This window comes from Alosa pseudoharengus, unplaced genomic scaffold, assembly GCF_046254945.1.
Source record: "Alosa pseudoharengus isolate Yale_2024_CS ecotype anadromous, Long Island Sound unplaced genomic scaffold, YU_APseudo_1.1 YU_APseudo_1.1_scf_9, whole genome shotgun sequence".
Classification (NCBI taxonomy): Eukaryota; Metazoa; Chordata; class Actinopteri; order Clupeiformes; family Clupeidae; genus Alosa; species Alosa pseudoharengus.
Window position 1 is genome coordinate 26,392,097 of NW_027468881.1, and position 15,000 is coordinate 26,407,096.

Sequence of the window (15,000 nt, forward strand, 5' to 3'; positions counted from 1 at the left end):
TCCCCCATCTCTCTCTCTCTTTCCATCTTTCTCTCTTTCACTTCCTCTCTCTCTCCCCTTCTCTCTCTTCATTTGAAAAAGAGATAACAATCTCAATTTGTTCTATTGCCTGGTTAAATGAAAGTAAACAAAATAAAACAAATCGTCCTTTCTTTCTCTCTCTCTCTCACTCCCCCCCTCACCCTTCCTCACTTCCTCTCTCTTTCTCTCTCTCTCCTTCTTCCTAGTATTCTCCGGTCATGTGTCCAGCTGTCAGGCGAGAGAGCACAGGACTGCTGTCTTTCTGCACTCACGCTCTCAGAGAGACTGTGCCAGATTGCTGGATACGCTCCAAGGAACTCAGGGGACTAGTGGTCCAGGAATGACACCGATTAGAGCGACACACACACACACACACACACACACACACACACACACACACAAACACACACAGTTCCATTTTTAGAGCATTTGAAAAAGCCCCCCAAGCTGTGAAGTGAATGAATCAGTATCCCGGCAGTCCAAAAGATCTCTTACAGTGTTTAGCTTAGTGGGCTTGTTCAGCACGGGCATAACCATGAATGGTTGTGTTGTGGAGGTCGGGAGAGCGATGCTCAGACGCTAGACTGAACGGAGGAGATGATTCAGTTTAAAAAGCCTGAAAAGGCGACCTCACTTCCTGCCCTCAGGGGGGTAAAGAACGAGATCATCCGCATACGATGCCCCCCAGCTAAGAAAAGCAAGAGAAGGCTTCTTTAAATGTGACTAATCCTATTTAGCTGCACAACCCGACAATTACGTTAAACTTATGTGGGATCATGTAATTACTACATAAATCTCTAATTAATGGCAGACTGCACTCTGACAAGCAGGGACGCAGCTCCATCTGGAATGTGGTCAGCACTAGACCTCAGAGCTGTGCGATCCACATTGAGGTGGTAGGAGAGATATTCAGGTGAGCGCACCATCAAAGGGCAAACACACACCGTCACCTCTCATGTACGGGAAGACGTGGGTAGCTCGCGGCGGAGTGTAAAATGACCTGTCGTGAATCATGTTAATTTATAAAGCAAATCCAAGTTCTTTCATTTTGGTTGTAATTATGAATTTCGCAGCCAATAAACACAAGACCTGATCTATGAATACACAGATTTATTCTCTGGTGGTAAATGGAGCAGACATACTTATCCAAGCACAACTGTCAGTCTGCCTTGGGGAGTAGGGTGGGTCTAGCTGGCAGTCACTGGATCATTGAGATCAGCTGACTAGCCCTTCTTTGAAGCCAACAGTTGTTATATTTATTTGTGTTTCGCTTCGCTTGCTTATCTCAAAGTGTTGTCAGTTCTCACCTTTCGCTTTACACTCTCCCTAGGAAACAGCTTCCTGTAACATCAACTGCTTTTAATCAGTTCTGTGATGTCCCCAAGTCATCACAGGTCCAACTGAGCGCGCCGCTTATCTCCTGGCATCTCCTTGGTTCTAGTGCTTCTCTAAAACATCACTGAGGCGGGGCTCTGTTTGCCTTGGACAGGCCTAGTGCCTCAGTGCTCTCAACTACCAGTGCAGTGCAGTGCTGGTGGTCTGAATGCAGTGGACGCAGCAGTATTATTTCAGTGTTCACCACCTACACTTCTGGGTGTTCTGGTGCGGGAGAGGGAGGCTGATGATAAGGGAGCCCCAGAGCGAAGTGCGGCTCATTCCTCAAGCTGCTGGAGACGCAGCAGCTGCCCCTGTTAGATAAACACCGGGGCCGCCAGGTTTTATTTACCTATTAAAAGAAAGGGCAACTGTGCTATCAAATTAGACGAGGCTAATGCGTTTGACTTGAGATGTTTGTTTAAGCTGTTGTGAAACATTCTGCTCTGATCGCCACACAGACATGAGAGAGAGGAGAGCAGAACTGAAAAAAACAACAACATCCTCCACATTAGAGATCCCATGGTCCCAGTAGTTGGGCAACTTGGTTCATGGTTTCAGAGGTCAGAACAATGCAAGACCACAGGCCACTTTTTACTAGTGATGTCTCTGAACAAGGTCTGGTGAGTATTGTCATGCATACATAAATGTAATGCCCACGTCCATAAAATAGCCCCCCCCTCTCCTCAGCCCCCTTTTCCAAAACTGTCAACACCTCAGTTGAAACGTCCGATTGCTCACTGAAGTCAACTATGAAATGGGCCATTTGCAGAGCAGTTGAAACATTAGCATTAGTGAGCGAACTAAAACGCAACAACAACATTCCAATGCACAAAAGCAGGAAGGGGGGATTGTTTTGCTCAGTGCGCTTGCTAACACAATGGCCCAGGGCTACCTCGTCATGGCAATTTTTCAGTGATAGCATGTACCTACGGTAAGATGTAATTCATTTCAAATGCCTGTCAGTGATAAAAATCCCCCACTGAATTCCAAACTGATTAGGGTTTCACGGCATTTAAACCAAAGTGCCATTTCAAGAATGTGCGAGCATTGGTGAAAGTGATTGTGTGTGTGTGTGTGTGTGTGTGTGTGTGTGTGTGTGTGTGTGTGTGGTGTGTGTGTGTGTTGCAGGGGGTCCTGGGTTTAGTTTGATTTGAGAAACCTACATATCTCTCAGTGTGTGTCTGACGTGGTATGTGCTTTTGTATGCATGAACCTGTTGGCCCCTTATAAAATGATAGTCTCTAACAAGAAAGAGTCCGGGGGGATATTTTTAACCCACTAGAACAGACCTTTTGAATTAGCATTCTCACAACCAGCTGTATGTTCCAGCGAGCTGTGGCTGCTTTCACATACAGTAACCCAGAGTTGCCCAAAGCTAAGCTAAACCCCATACTTTGAAAAGTGCTCCAATGGTCTAAAAACGATTTCTCATGGATCGCTAGCTCTTTTTTCCTAAAATGTCACTAATCCTTCTGCTTATGATCATAGATTATGCATGACCTTCCATCTTTCAGACACTTTTAAAAGAGACCCTTTGAAAAAGTGTGTGAAGCTCAAAGCATCTATCGGCTAATTTCATGCTGTAACTATAAATCTCCTTTTATTGATTTCGGAATTCTTTTGGAGACAGGCATAGATATACCTCCACCCACGCTGGGCTCCAGTGTATAGTGATGGAGGGCAGAGAGAGAGGGTGGCTCACCATTCACCAACAGGTGGAGATTTTGCCTGAACCCCAGAGGGCGTACAAAGTCCCCGACGTTATTAGGAGTAGGGATATATCTCGTTACAAACGCAGCCATAGCAGTGATCCCAGCATAAGACCTCTTAATGAGAATGCACACCTCTGTTTGCTTGTGAAAACCATCTTCCGTTTGTTTACACTGTAACCTTAGCCTGTGAAAGGGCAGAGTGTTTGGAAATCGCTTTCACTCCCTCTCTCTCTCTCTCTCTCCATGGTCCCGATGCCAAATGTATAAACATTACAACACCAATCTTCCCATTCCACTCCCTTCCCCTGGCTGTTTGAAAGGCTTCTTGCAAACTGGGATCATCTTCCAAATCATTCCTCCGGAAGTGACTGATGTTGGTCTGACCTTCAAACAACTTTCCGCTGCCGTTAATGGCATTATACCTTCACGGGAGACTCTCCCATTCTGTAATCTCCGCCGGCGATTACATCTATATAAGGTGCTCTGCCTCATGTCACTGTAAACGGTTTCAACGGCACAGATGTCAACATGCTCTTATAAGGACGACGCTGTCATGATTGTGGGGACAAAGTGAATGCTCGGGGAGTAGATTGGGGTGAGCAAGAGCCCGTTTTAAATGACTCAGCTATAGCCGAGCTGTGTTTCAAAGCAGGATGGGATGCTGTGACGGTTGGGCAGCATTGGAGGACTCCTGATAGGAGCAGCAATGGCTTTCCCATCTAAACAGCCACTCAGCCAAGGCTAAACAACGTCTGCACAGGACACGGAGGACAATAGCCAGGATTATGGAGCAGTGAGACAGGTCTGGGATCTGGGTGGAAGCCAAAGGGCTGCTCAGCATGTTTCAAGCGTGACACTCCTGTCCTAAGGATCATTTGAATGATATATGAGTTTGGATGCAACTGGAATTTCATTTTATTGACTTTATGGTTTTATTAATGTGGAATTTCCCTACATATTAACGGCAGGAAATGTTCTGTCAATCTCGTTTCAATTACTTTTACATTATATCATATACAACTTTCAGCTCCATTTTTTGAGGACTCCATGGGGTTATAACATTGACGATTGATGGAGTATATATCATAAGTGACATAATCTACAAAGATTCAAATAACATTCTAAAACAATTATGTAGAAATATTCTCGACATAGAAAGTCTTATGTTTTGGCATCTGGAGCAAAGTTCTGATGAAGTGTTCTAACTTGAAAGGTCAAATATTTCACACTCTTGGACTGCTGAATTTGGAAGGAAGTAGAAGGCAAAGGGAATGCTAGCGGTTAACATCGACAAGGCTCTCTACACAGATGAGATTGTTAAGTCAAAATCATCAGAGCCTGTTGTAATAGGTTTGATGAAAAGCCAGTTTCCACCTAACTAAGCTACCAAACAAATTGAGGAAACAGGAAAAAATACGCTGAAAAAGAATAAGATCTGGCACAGTTTCAGACCGCTATTTACAATCCACTCAGACAGTCTGTGAGAAAGAAATGGTGAGTGTGTGTGTGTGTGTGTGTGTGTGTGTGTGTCTGTGCATGATAAAATCTACGAATGTGAGTCAGGGAGCATGTGTGTAATGGGATGTTTGAGTGACTGTGTGTGTCTGTATGTGTGAGCATGTGTGTGTGTGTGTGTGTGTATGTTGTCTGTGAGAGAATGTGTGCATGCTCATACTCAGACATAGGCCAGTGCTTGAGTGTGTGTGTGTGTGTGTGTGTGTGTGTGTGTGTGCTTGCGCGTGTGTGTATGTGTGTGTGTTTGTGTTGTATGTGAGAGAATGTGTGCATGCCTTACCTCTGGCAGAGGCCAGTGCCTGAGTGGGTGTGGGAAAGCTCCAGCGAGGTCTGGGGGTTGGTGGGTCGTTTAGTGAGACTGCGTCTCGGCCGTGGCTAGGCCAGTCCCTAGTGGCCCTCTGTTGGTCCCTGATTCACTGCGAGCTCCATCTGCGCCCCCTGAAGCCCGACTACTTTTTACGGCCACATTCCTCCACCGCAGGGCCCCACGGCTGCCCCGAGGAGCGCCTGCCCCAATAAGAAAACACAGGAGGGGGGTCAGGGGTTGCCCATTACTCTCGGAGACGAATAGACCATGCAAATAAAACATTACACGGTCAGTGGCAACTCCATGGAGGCCAATAGGGGAGGCTGGTCCAACACTGCCACTGCTGTGGTAGTTTTACACACGGGCTGGACCGTCTTCCTGGCTAGGCTAACATCCAGTATGTAAGTATATATACTCTTTTGATCCCGTGAGGGAAATTTGGTCTCTGCATTTATCCCAATCCGTGAATTAGTGAAACACACTCAGCACACAGTGAACACAGTGAGGTGAAGCACACACTAATCCCGGCGCAGTGAGCTGCCTGCTACAACAGCGGCGCTCGGGGAGCAGTGAGGGGTTAGGTGCCTTGCTCAAGGGCACTTCAGCCGTGCCTACTGGTCGGGGTTCGAACCGGTAACAAGTCCGAAGTGCTAACCAGTAGGCCACAGCTGCCCCTTTTTCTTTTTTTTTAAGTATATAACATGTGTGTTTTTCAAGTCTGACCTCATTCCTGCATTCACTGGCCGCAGTAAACACACTGATGGAGATGTCTGGAGGTTGCCTGAGAGGGGTCACCCAGGCGCCTTGGGTTCGTTTGGGTTTGTGTCTTTTAAATGAACTTCGGTGCGAGTCCCCTCTTGTGACCCCTGCGGGTCCGTAGGTGCTGCGCAGGTCATTCACAAATCGCTTTTTTACACGCCGTCTGTCAGCACGCTCTCCTCGCCAGTGACTCGGGCTGACCTCGGGCAGACCTGTGAAAGCACGCCGGGCGTTTTTTACACAGGCCTTAAACATTTGTGATGAGGCCAACATTCCTGGAGTGAGGCCATGGTCGTCTACACGCTACACACACACACACACACACACACACACACACACACACACACACATACAAGTACAAACAAAACATACAGAAGCATGGTCACACACTCTTTGGCCACAAGGCTAAACACACACAACCCCAGGTACACATTGGAATAAAGCAACGTCAACCCCAAGCAATCACCAGAAGGTTTATTCATGCCTCCTGTTAAAAGGGATTTTGCCACTGACACCATATTTTGAGTTACTGAGAATGACTTATTATGCAAATGTTTGTTTTCCTAAATGTAGCTAATTTAACACCAACGTTTCTACTATCATTTCTTTACAAAAAGTATTAGCAAACACCGTTAAGAGTTCAGTTCTCCTATAATTGTTGGTCTTCTCTTGTGTTTACCTGAAAGTAAGCCCATAAAAGTAAACTACCCCGTAAGCTAAAATTAAACTGTGCTTGATTCACCAGGGGTGAGAGTCATACAGTCTGGAACATGTAATTTACAGAGCACAGGCCTAATGACCTAACTAAGCAGTAAAACTGCTGCAGTGAGACACAAGCTGTATTCACCCGTCTCAGCTCCGGTTTCAGCACACCAGCACTGGTCATCGTGGCAATGGCAGAATACACCGCAAATGGGTGTAAAGATTTAACACACTCAGGCCTATTTGTTCACTGACTCCCTCAGCGGACGAGAGAACAACCCAATGCACGGATAGGTTGTGATGGGCAGTAGCTTAACTACTTGTAGCGAAGCTAGGCTACTAGCTTAACTACATTTCTCAGTAGCTTGGTAGACTGGAGAAAAACCCATACACTGGTAGGTACAGTAAGCTCTTCCTCCTGTTTAACAGGCAGGCTACACCAGACATGGAACTGAAGCGGTTTCCGTTCATGGTGTGTCTGCTGTAACAATTAGCATCCAATGGAACTGGCTACACCAGACATTATAGTGGCGTGTACATATGAACAAATTAGACCAGTCTTTTAAAACTGTTCTTACGCTTCACAAACGGAGCGCTTCAGTTGTGGATCTGGAGTAGCCCAGACTGGAATAGTGAGAGTAAGACAGTAGTCCATGCATGGTGGTGGTGTGAGTTTTCACAGCATTACACTGCATCGTGTGGTTATGACAAGCAGACTGAGACCCAAGAGATTAAAATAGGCCACAGACAGCTGTAGAACAGTGCTTACTTCCTTCCTCCTGTGAATCAATAACGCAGCAAATGGTATACTGTTACCAGAGATTTTCTAATGAGGAAACACAGCCCTCAAAAATCCGCAAAGAAATGCATGGGGTTAGTTCCATAGATATTAGAAAGCTAGATACCGCATTGGGCTTGAGTTCTATTACGTGGCATATGTAAACGCAGCCGCCATATTGCTGGGGGCAACACGTTTAGGCTACTGTCTATGGGCAACACTTGCCGGCAATCAGAGACACCTGTTTGATTTCCAGTCACATGATTTTCCATTGGCCTCCAGTTATTGTTGCCGCCACCAAGATGGCGGCACTATTTACGTACGGTCTGGAGCCCAGTGCGGTATCTAGCTTTCTACTATATATGGTAAGTTCGTAACGCCAACATGGCAGCTGTCTACAGATATCCCGGCCCTTCTGCGGCCAAAAGTTGACATTTGAATACCTCGTGCCAATCATGTGTTGTGATCTCGACGTTGGTGCGAGGTTGGTGTCATGAAGCATTGCGCATGCGCAGTTCTGCCCGAAATAGATGCCTGATAAGTGCCCAAAGTACATTGCAATATGGCCGCCGAGTGGGGGGACTTGCCTAAAAGGACTTTGCTGTTACCTTCAATAATACTTCATTCATTTGGTCATTTCATTTGACCAAATAATACAAATTCTAGCTGCTCTAGGTTATTAATATAGGGCCACAGATTTCAAAGATTTCTCACTCCTTCCTGGAAGGTGTGTGCCTTTATATGGATTACTGTGGTAGCGTACTCTCTCAGTATACTGCACAGTGGTCCACACCGATGCTCTGTGGTAGCGTAGAGTGTGTGTCCATGTAAACGGGGCTAGTGACTCAGTGCCCTGGTCTGTGTTGAAAGGTCCGGCGAAACAATGGACAGGAAAATCCCTTCATCCCCGTGTCCCACTGGACCTGGTCAGTCCCACTCCTGATGGACATACATGGAAGGCCTTTCTTTCTTTCTAACGTCACCAGACCATCAGACTAATCAGTGCACACCTCCCCACCCTTCCTCTCTCCCTCCCCAAAGTGGGAAAGGTTTGGCAGGAGAAAAGACAGAGAGAAAGCAAAAGAAAGAGAGGAAGAATGCAAGTGTGAGTGTGTGTGGTGTGTTTTCGAGTGCTGCTGAGTGTGAGAGTGAGAGAAAATCAGTAGTAGAAACAGGAAAGCGCAGCCAGGTCTTTACATCTGAGGAATTTCCTGTCTGGGGAGATGCGTATCGCCACGCTGGACGAGAGACAGGGTGAGGCCGCTGGTGTGTGTTAAAGCTGATATGAAGGTTACCTAAGCCGAGGCCCGTACCCATGGGTAGGAAACCCCCGCCTCCTTTATCACAGAAAAAATAGCCATGCTGAGACCTCTGTGCTTTTTGAAGCAAAGCAAAGTCCTAACACACTAGATTGCATTGCTGCACCACCCATAGTGATGTACATTTCTCTTTGCACTTTCTTTAGGGTGCAAAATTCACAGGTCAGATTACCTTCGACTCCGATTCCCTCCATCCAAACTAGAATGATAACATAAAACCTAACAAACATTACTTGTGTTGAGATATGACATACTTATGACGCCTGTCATTACATCCACAGCAACTTCAGTGACATCTTATTCTGTATTCATAGGTACTAATATGAGTTGTTGTTCCCTAAATCGCTACAATAAGGCTAAAAACTTTTATTCTTTATGTTAACTTGCTCACTAACACTCACGGCTATTACCATGGTGACGTAAAGTAAAGTAAACAGAAGGGAGAAAGTCAGGGAGGGAAGGGAGAAGGGAGAAAGTCAATCATTCCGCTTCCAACAATGTGGTTGGTTAATTACATTACCGGAAGGGGCAGGGTATGTGTAGACAACTGCCATATTGGCGTTACACACTAACCCCATCTCTATGGAGGATTCTTTGAGTACTGTGTCTCCTCATTACAGATTAGTCTCTGGCTATACCTTCCTTCTTCATTTCTTTGATGTGCAGGATAGAAGATTTTGCTAATTATGAATAGAAAATAAATTATAGTATATATATATATATATATTTAAATATATATAAGTATAGTATAAGTATATATACTTTTTTGATCCCGTGAGGGAAATTTGGTCTCTGCATTTAACCCAATTGGTGAATTAGTGAAACACAAACAGCACACAGTGAACACACAGTGAGGTGAAGCACACACTAATCCCGGCGCAGTGAGCTGCCTGCTTCAACGGCGGCGCTCGGGGAGCAGTGAGGGGTTAGGTGCCTTGCTCAAGGGCACTTCAACCGCGGCCCACTGGTTACAAGTCCAGAGTGCTAACCAGTGGGCCACGGCTGCCCCCAAATTATTCATGTATCCCTGCTTTCTTTACAGAAGGGGGGTCAATTAAAACATTTATTTCTTTATGAAAACTTTCATAAAGGTTCCCTGTTAGCCTCACTAGTACCATATCTTTCTCCCTTGGTCATGATGAAACCATTGTTGATACCTGTTACTGCCAACAACATCCTCTTTACATAAACTAGCTTGAGCCTACAAAGCAAGTGGTCAAACAGTTGGATGGCAGGACAGGAGAAGGAACAAACAAACAAACAACAAAAGCGTGTTTACGGCTTTCTGTGGTCTATTTAGAAACGTGAGCTTGTGTACACCTCGTCCTGCGGTGCTATGTTTGCGGTCTGATGCTGAGGAGATCATTCAGTATTTACTCTTAAACTTAAAAGGAAAGGCCTTCATCAGTCTTTATACTCTTTAGCCTCTCTGTGTGTGTGTGTGTGTGTGTGTGTGTGCGTGTGTGTGTGTGATACAATAAATATCTAACAGAAGTATGTGGACTTGTCTGTCGCTCATGGTTGGTGAATGTAAACTTCCCCCGATTTATAAGACCAAACTTTTCAACACTGCCCCCTTTGTCCGAACAGTTTCAGAGTATTACTGAGGATCTCTGTGCAGTTGTCCAGACCACTTTGAGGACAGATTTATCTGTATACACAATCTCTTTGCTTTTAAAGTCTTAAGAGAAAAATCATTCTCTCCTACAAGCACTGTTTTCACAGCATGGCGTGTGTGTGTGTGGCTATGCCTGTATAGTTTGTGTGTAGCTATGTCTGTCCCTATATATGTGATATTTATACTCTCTGTTTATAAAAGTCAAAGTTGAAACACTGGGTGTAGTGCGCTCCCTTTGTTTTGTTGAGGTAACGACTGGTTGCTATGACACACTGTTCTGTGCTGTCACAAAGGAGTCAGGAAATTTGGGATTGAACATTTACAGAAAAGCATGAGATGTGATTTAATCAGAACACGTTGTAACCTGGTTGTAACGCTCCACGTTCTCTGGTCATTTGCGACTAAAGGCCGTTTCTCAGTCTGTTGAGTGTTGATTTCTTTTGCCGCTGTAACAGGTTGCTTCATAGAAACTGACAAACCATATTACGTTTCCTTCACTCTAACTGTAAGAATTCTAAACATTTTCCAAAGAGCTAACACTCCCCTGTTTGTGCATCGACAATCAATCCTAGCCACTGAAAAGCATCTCATTCCAGCTTGAGAAGCCCACAAGCCACAGAAATGTGATTCCACATCATAATCCACTGATGCTAATGGCCCGTGTTTTGTCATATGTTTTAATAAGCAGGCGTCTCATGTCTCCTGAGTGTGCTGTGTCGTGTAAACAGAAATGTTCTCGAGCGTCTGCGTGAGTCAACGCTCATGTTTGAGGATTACTAATCACATCAGCCGTCATTTACCCTCCATTTCCCAGACATGCAGTTTATGTCTCTCTGGATCTGGCAAAAAATAGGCCATAGATGTTACTATAGATGGAAAGGATTTGCAGGGAGACTCTCTCTCTCTGTGTGTGTGTGTGTGTGTGTGTGTGTGTGTGTGTGTGTGTGTGTGCGAGTGTGTGGTGAGTGTATGTGTGTGTGTGTGCATGTGTGTGTGTGTATGTGTGTGTGTGTGTGTCTTGTGCCCCTTAACTAGACACCCACCTCTGAGGTGTTTGTACAGCGACAGCCCTCTGAGTAGCGTGTGTGCATATGTAAAGCACACAGAGACATACACACATCCAGTATAGGGGCTTAACAGCGGGGGCCTGGAGGCGTTGGTGAGCTGTGAGGTGGCATGTTTTACTACACTCGGGAGCGAAGAGAGAGAGAGAGCAGATCTGCAGGCTCTGAATCTGGACTTTGATATATGTCACACATTTGGAGGTACATGGATATCCTGTGGGTTAAGCTAATAGGGTCAGGCCTTTGGAACAGACAGCCTTTGAGAGCAAGGCCTCTTCAAAGTGCCTGTTTCTCTTCACACGTTTCAGGCAATAAAATGTGCAGGGACAGGAGACCCAACAGAAGGGATAGATACACAGAGTCTGCTGATGCAATTGTAATCACACCTCCTCAAGAGACAAGTCCTTGCCAGTCTCTTAACAAGTAATATATGCTGTAAATGTCTCTCCACTCATCGCCAGAAGGAATGACAGAATTATAATAATAAGCCTCAGATTAGATAGAGTGAAAGGGGAGGAGGGGGGGGCTTGACCGTAATCCAACCACATTACCTAATCTTTTCCTGTTATTTTAAGTGGACATATGCAACCCTTGAATTGTGCTCTTTCAGTTGCTGTTGGGCCATTCTTTCACTGGAGGGCCATTTTCATGCTGGCTGGAGCACTAACGCTCTCATGATTTGCTGTGTGGACCCAGAAGTCTGGGACCCTTTGGATAGGCTTACCCCCTCTATGCACAAGGCACACTGTATTTATATATAAATGCACAGTCTTCAGCATGTGTGTGTGTGTGTGTGCGTGTAAGAGAGAGTGAGAGAGAGAGAGAGAGAGGGTTGACGCCACATATTTCAGTGTTTGAGTGTGTGTGGTTGTGTGTTTTCAGAAGTGAATTTATAGTCTGTCATGTAATGGCTAAGCTCAGGAGGTGCACTATAGGAGAGGCTTAGTCACAGAGTCCTCCTGACCCAGACGTGATGACCAAAAAACATGCATTCATGTTCCTGCTGCCTCCAGTCTGAGCCAGTGAGTGTATCCCTGAGCCCCCTCTGAGAAGAGCAAACTTTTGACCCCTGTAGGTCAGTGGGTTAACATGAGACTGGGTCCACCTGGCTCCAATAATTGATTTCCTCATCGACTAGGATGGCACTTAGCCTATGCAAGATAAAAAAAGACAAATAAATTCAGGTCCTGGAGTGTTTTTACATTTCATGTAGAAATTTGATGCTATACAAGAAGACTTTCCAGTGATTCAAATGTTTTTCTTCCACTGTTGTTGTTGAACTGATCGATGGCTAAACTTTTGTGTAGACTCGTCAGTTTAGGCATAACATATTAAATATTCACTGCTAAACACAGATGCGGACACTTCCCACATGAAATGACAACAGTGAAACTTGATCAGAAGTAAGTGAGATCATTGGAGTTGTAAAACTTTCTGTATTTTGTCTTGTTGGAAAATAATGACTTGTTTCTATCTTTAGACAGAGATTGAAATATAAGCTAAGACTGAGATGCATGTTGAACATTGTACATGATGGTGCCATAACATGTTCTGTGTTTCATCACATATTCTCTTTAAGTTGGACACTATAGAGATGAAGGATGATACAACTATCGACATTTTTGTTACAACTGTACCATGTCTCCTCTATATAACTATATAAGTACAGCATTATAAACCTCAGCCAGCAACTCTGGGACCTAGCGGCTAAAAACAGCTCACAAAAGTGGACTACAGAGAACCAGCCAACGCTGAGAATGGACACATAGCCCTGAACAGCTGCGACCATGCTCTGCTCCAACTCGACACCCCACGACTCTCATCATTGCCACTTTCCCAAATAGAATCCCCTTCCCTTCCCAAACACACAGTGGGAAATGCTTGGCCCCTCTGAGTCCACTCGTCCGCACACCCTCGGGTCCGCAGTCAAACAGCCAAATTTGGCTTCCTCATTCGACCCCAAAACTGAGGGCCGACGGTGAATCAGCTAAAGTTAACCAACATACGGTCAATCCCGCAGAAGCAGGCGAGGCGGGTGGCTCTAATTTAACAGAGGTAGCCTAATATATGCGTGCAGATCATAGAGCGCAACCACCCTCCATGTGCGTATGGTTTATATGACTCAAGGTGCGAAAGTAGCCTGCTATCGCACTGTTCCATTACGCGCTTACATAGGCTACGTCTTTTTTCCCCTCAGCGGTGAGTTGCAGGACGTTGAGATCAGTCTATAATAAATAGGCTTACGTTCCCATTGTTCGGTTGTGATACTGGCTTAGACCAGAACACTCGAGAAGATCTTCCGACTCTATAAGATATGTTTAACGCAACAATTCCAATGCCTAGGCTATTATGCCATATTAATGAATTAAACAAGATATATATGTGACTCTCTCAACCCCCCCACCCCCCATCCCTCTGTGTAAAAAAACATTAAAAGAAGGATATGAATGGAATGGTTAACAATGTCCACTCACAGAAACTAGCGAACTCAAACTGACAAAAAGTTTTTCTTTTTTTCGGGATCATTGCGTTATCCATGCAAACTCAAGCAAGACTGACAGGGATTCCTCCCTCTTTTGTGAATCAGTAAGCTGGCCCCACCTCTCCAAAAGTTTGTCACGAGTCAAGGAACTCCCTCTTTCCAATATCCCTTCAATTAAGCTGCGAGAGGGAGATAGAGACAAGGGTTGAGGATCTGGCAAGGTTGAGAGAGAGACCGACGGAGAATCAGAAATAACGTTACGTGCACTGTGGATGCGTTTGGGACAAGAGGGCTTGGGAAGGAGTGAAGACACTGTAGCCCCTCGAACTCTTTTGTTTTAGCAGATAACACAAACGACTGCAACAAGATAAACCACGAAAAGGATTAATAAGATAATATGGGGTCCACAAGGCATCGATCGAAGTCGGAATCAAAACTTACTAGTCAAGGCGCTTGGCTCCTTTCATTTGGACTTTCAGTCATAGTTCTACAACTATGTGCCGCATTCAACCTGGACGTCGAGAACCCTGCTGTCTACAGCGGACCAGAGGGTAGCTACTTCGGATATGCGGTGGACTTTTATTTGACCAACAGCTCAAGGTAAAATGATAGCCTACTGTAATGGAGATATTTGTGAATGTTTTTATTGATAAGGGATAAAAATGTAAACGTGTCTTAACAATGCACAGTATCTTTCTTTTTATGTAGAATTTATTTCAAGCGACTAAGAACCGACATGAAATAACCTATCTGACAAAGTCCAAACAAGAAAAGAAAAGGTGTTTGACAAGACAAAAACGTGTTCAATACCAGTCACAAAGAAAGCGGGTTACCTTTGTACTGCTAAGCCTCTTCACACCTAGTGTAGCCTGCCCCACCATCCTTTGAGAAAACCCCAGGCTACTTAAATTAAGTTAACTTAGATTGATCGAATAAATGAATTCAAGTGTTGGGTGGGAAACTACTTGTCTACCGATTTAGCCTTTTTCATACTAAGAAGTTCATTCATTTAAGCTGTTTGCCGTTGGTGTGGATAGGGACCAGCTGACGCTGTCCGTGTCATTGTTTGGGGTTTGCCTTTTGTGATGCCGCAGCAGCGCAGCTTCTCGGCAATAGTGCAATCAACTTCACTATCATAGGCTGTTATTTACTGTTTCACCACAGGCGTTCGAAGGCTGTCGAAAAGAAAACATGCCACCATGCAGAGGGGCTATAGTTTATTTATTTATTTTATATTTGTTTTACAAATAAACATATATTCAGGCATGAAGGGCCATCTAGTTTGTGTGTGTGCCTCTGTCTGTCTGTGAATGTGTGTGTACACGTATGTCTGTCTTGTATGTGAG

General features: G+C 44.9%; 1 protein-coding gene across 1 annotated transcript in view; it reads left to right on the top strand.

Moving 5' to 3' along the window:
* Positions 1-13,852: 13,852 nt before the first annotated feature.
* itga5 (integrin, alpha 5 (fibronectin receptor, alpha polypeptide)) overlaps positions 13,853-15,000 on the top strand; it is a 49,363-nt gene continuing 48,215 nt past the window's right edge. Inside the window, exon 1 of the mRNA XM_076277137.1 lies at positions 13,853-14,254. Coding sequence (XP_076133252.1) covers positions 14,052-14,254 — 203 coding nt within the window. The 5' untranslated portion in view covers positions 13,853-14,051. The remainder of the gene's footprint in view (positions 14,255-15,000) is intronic.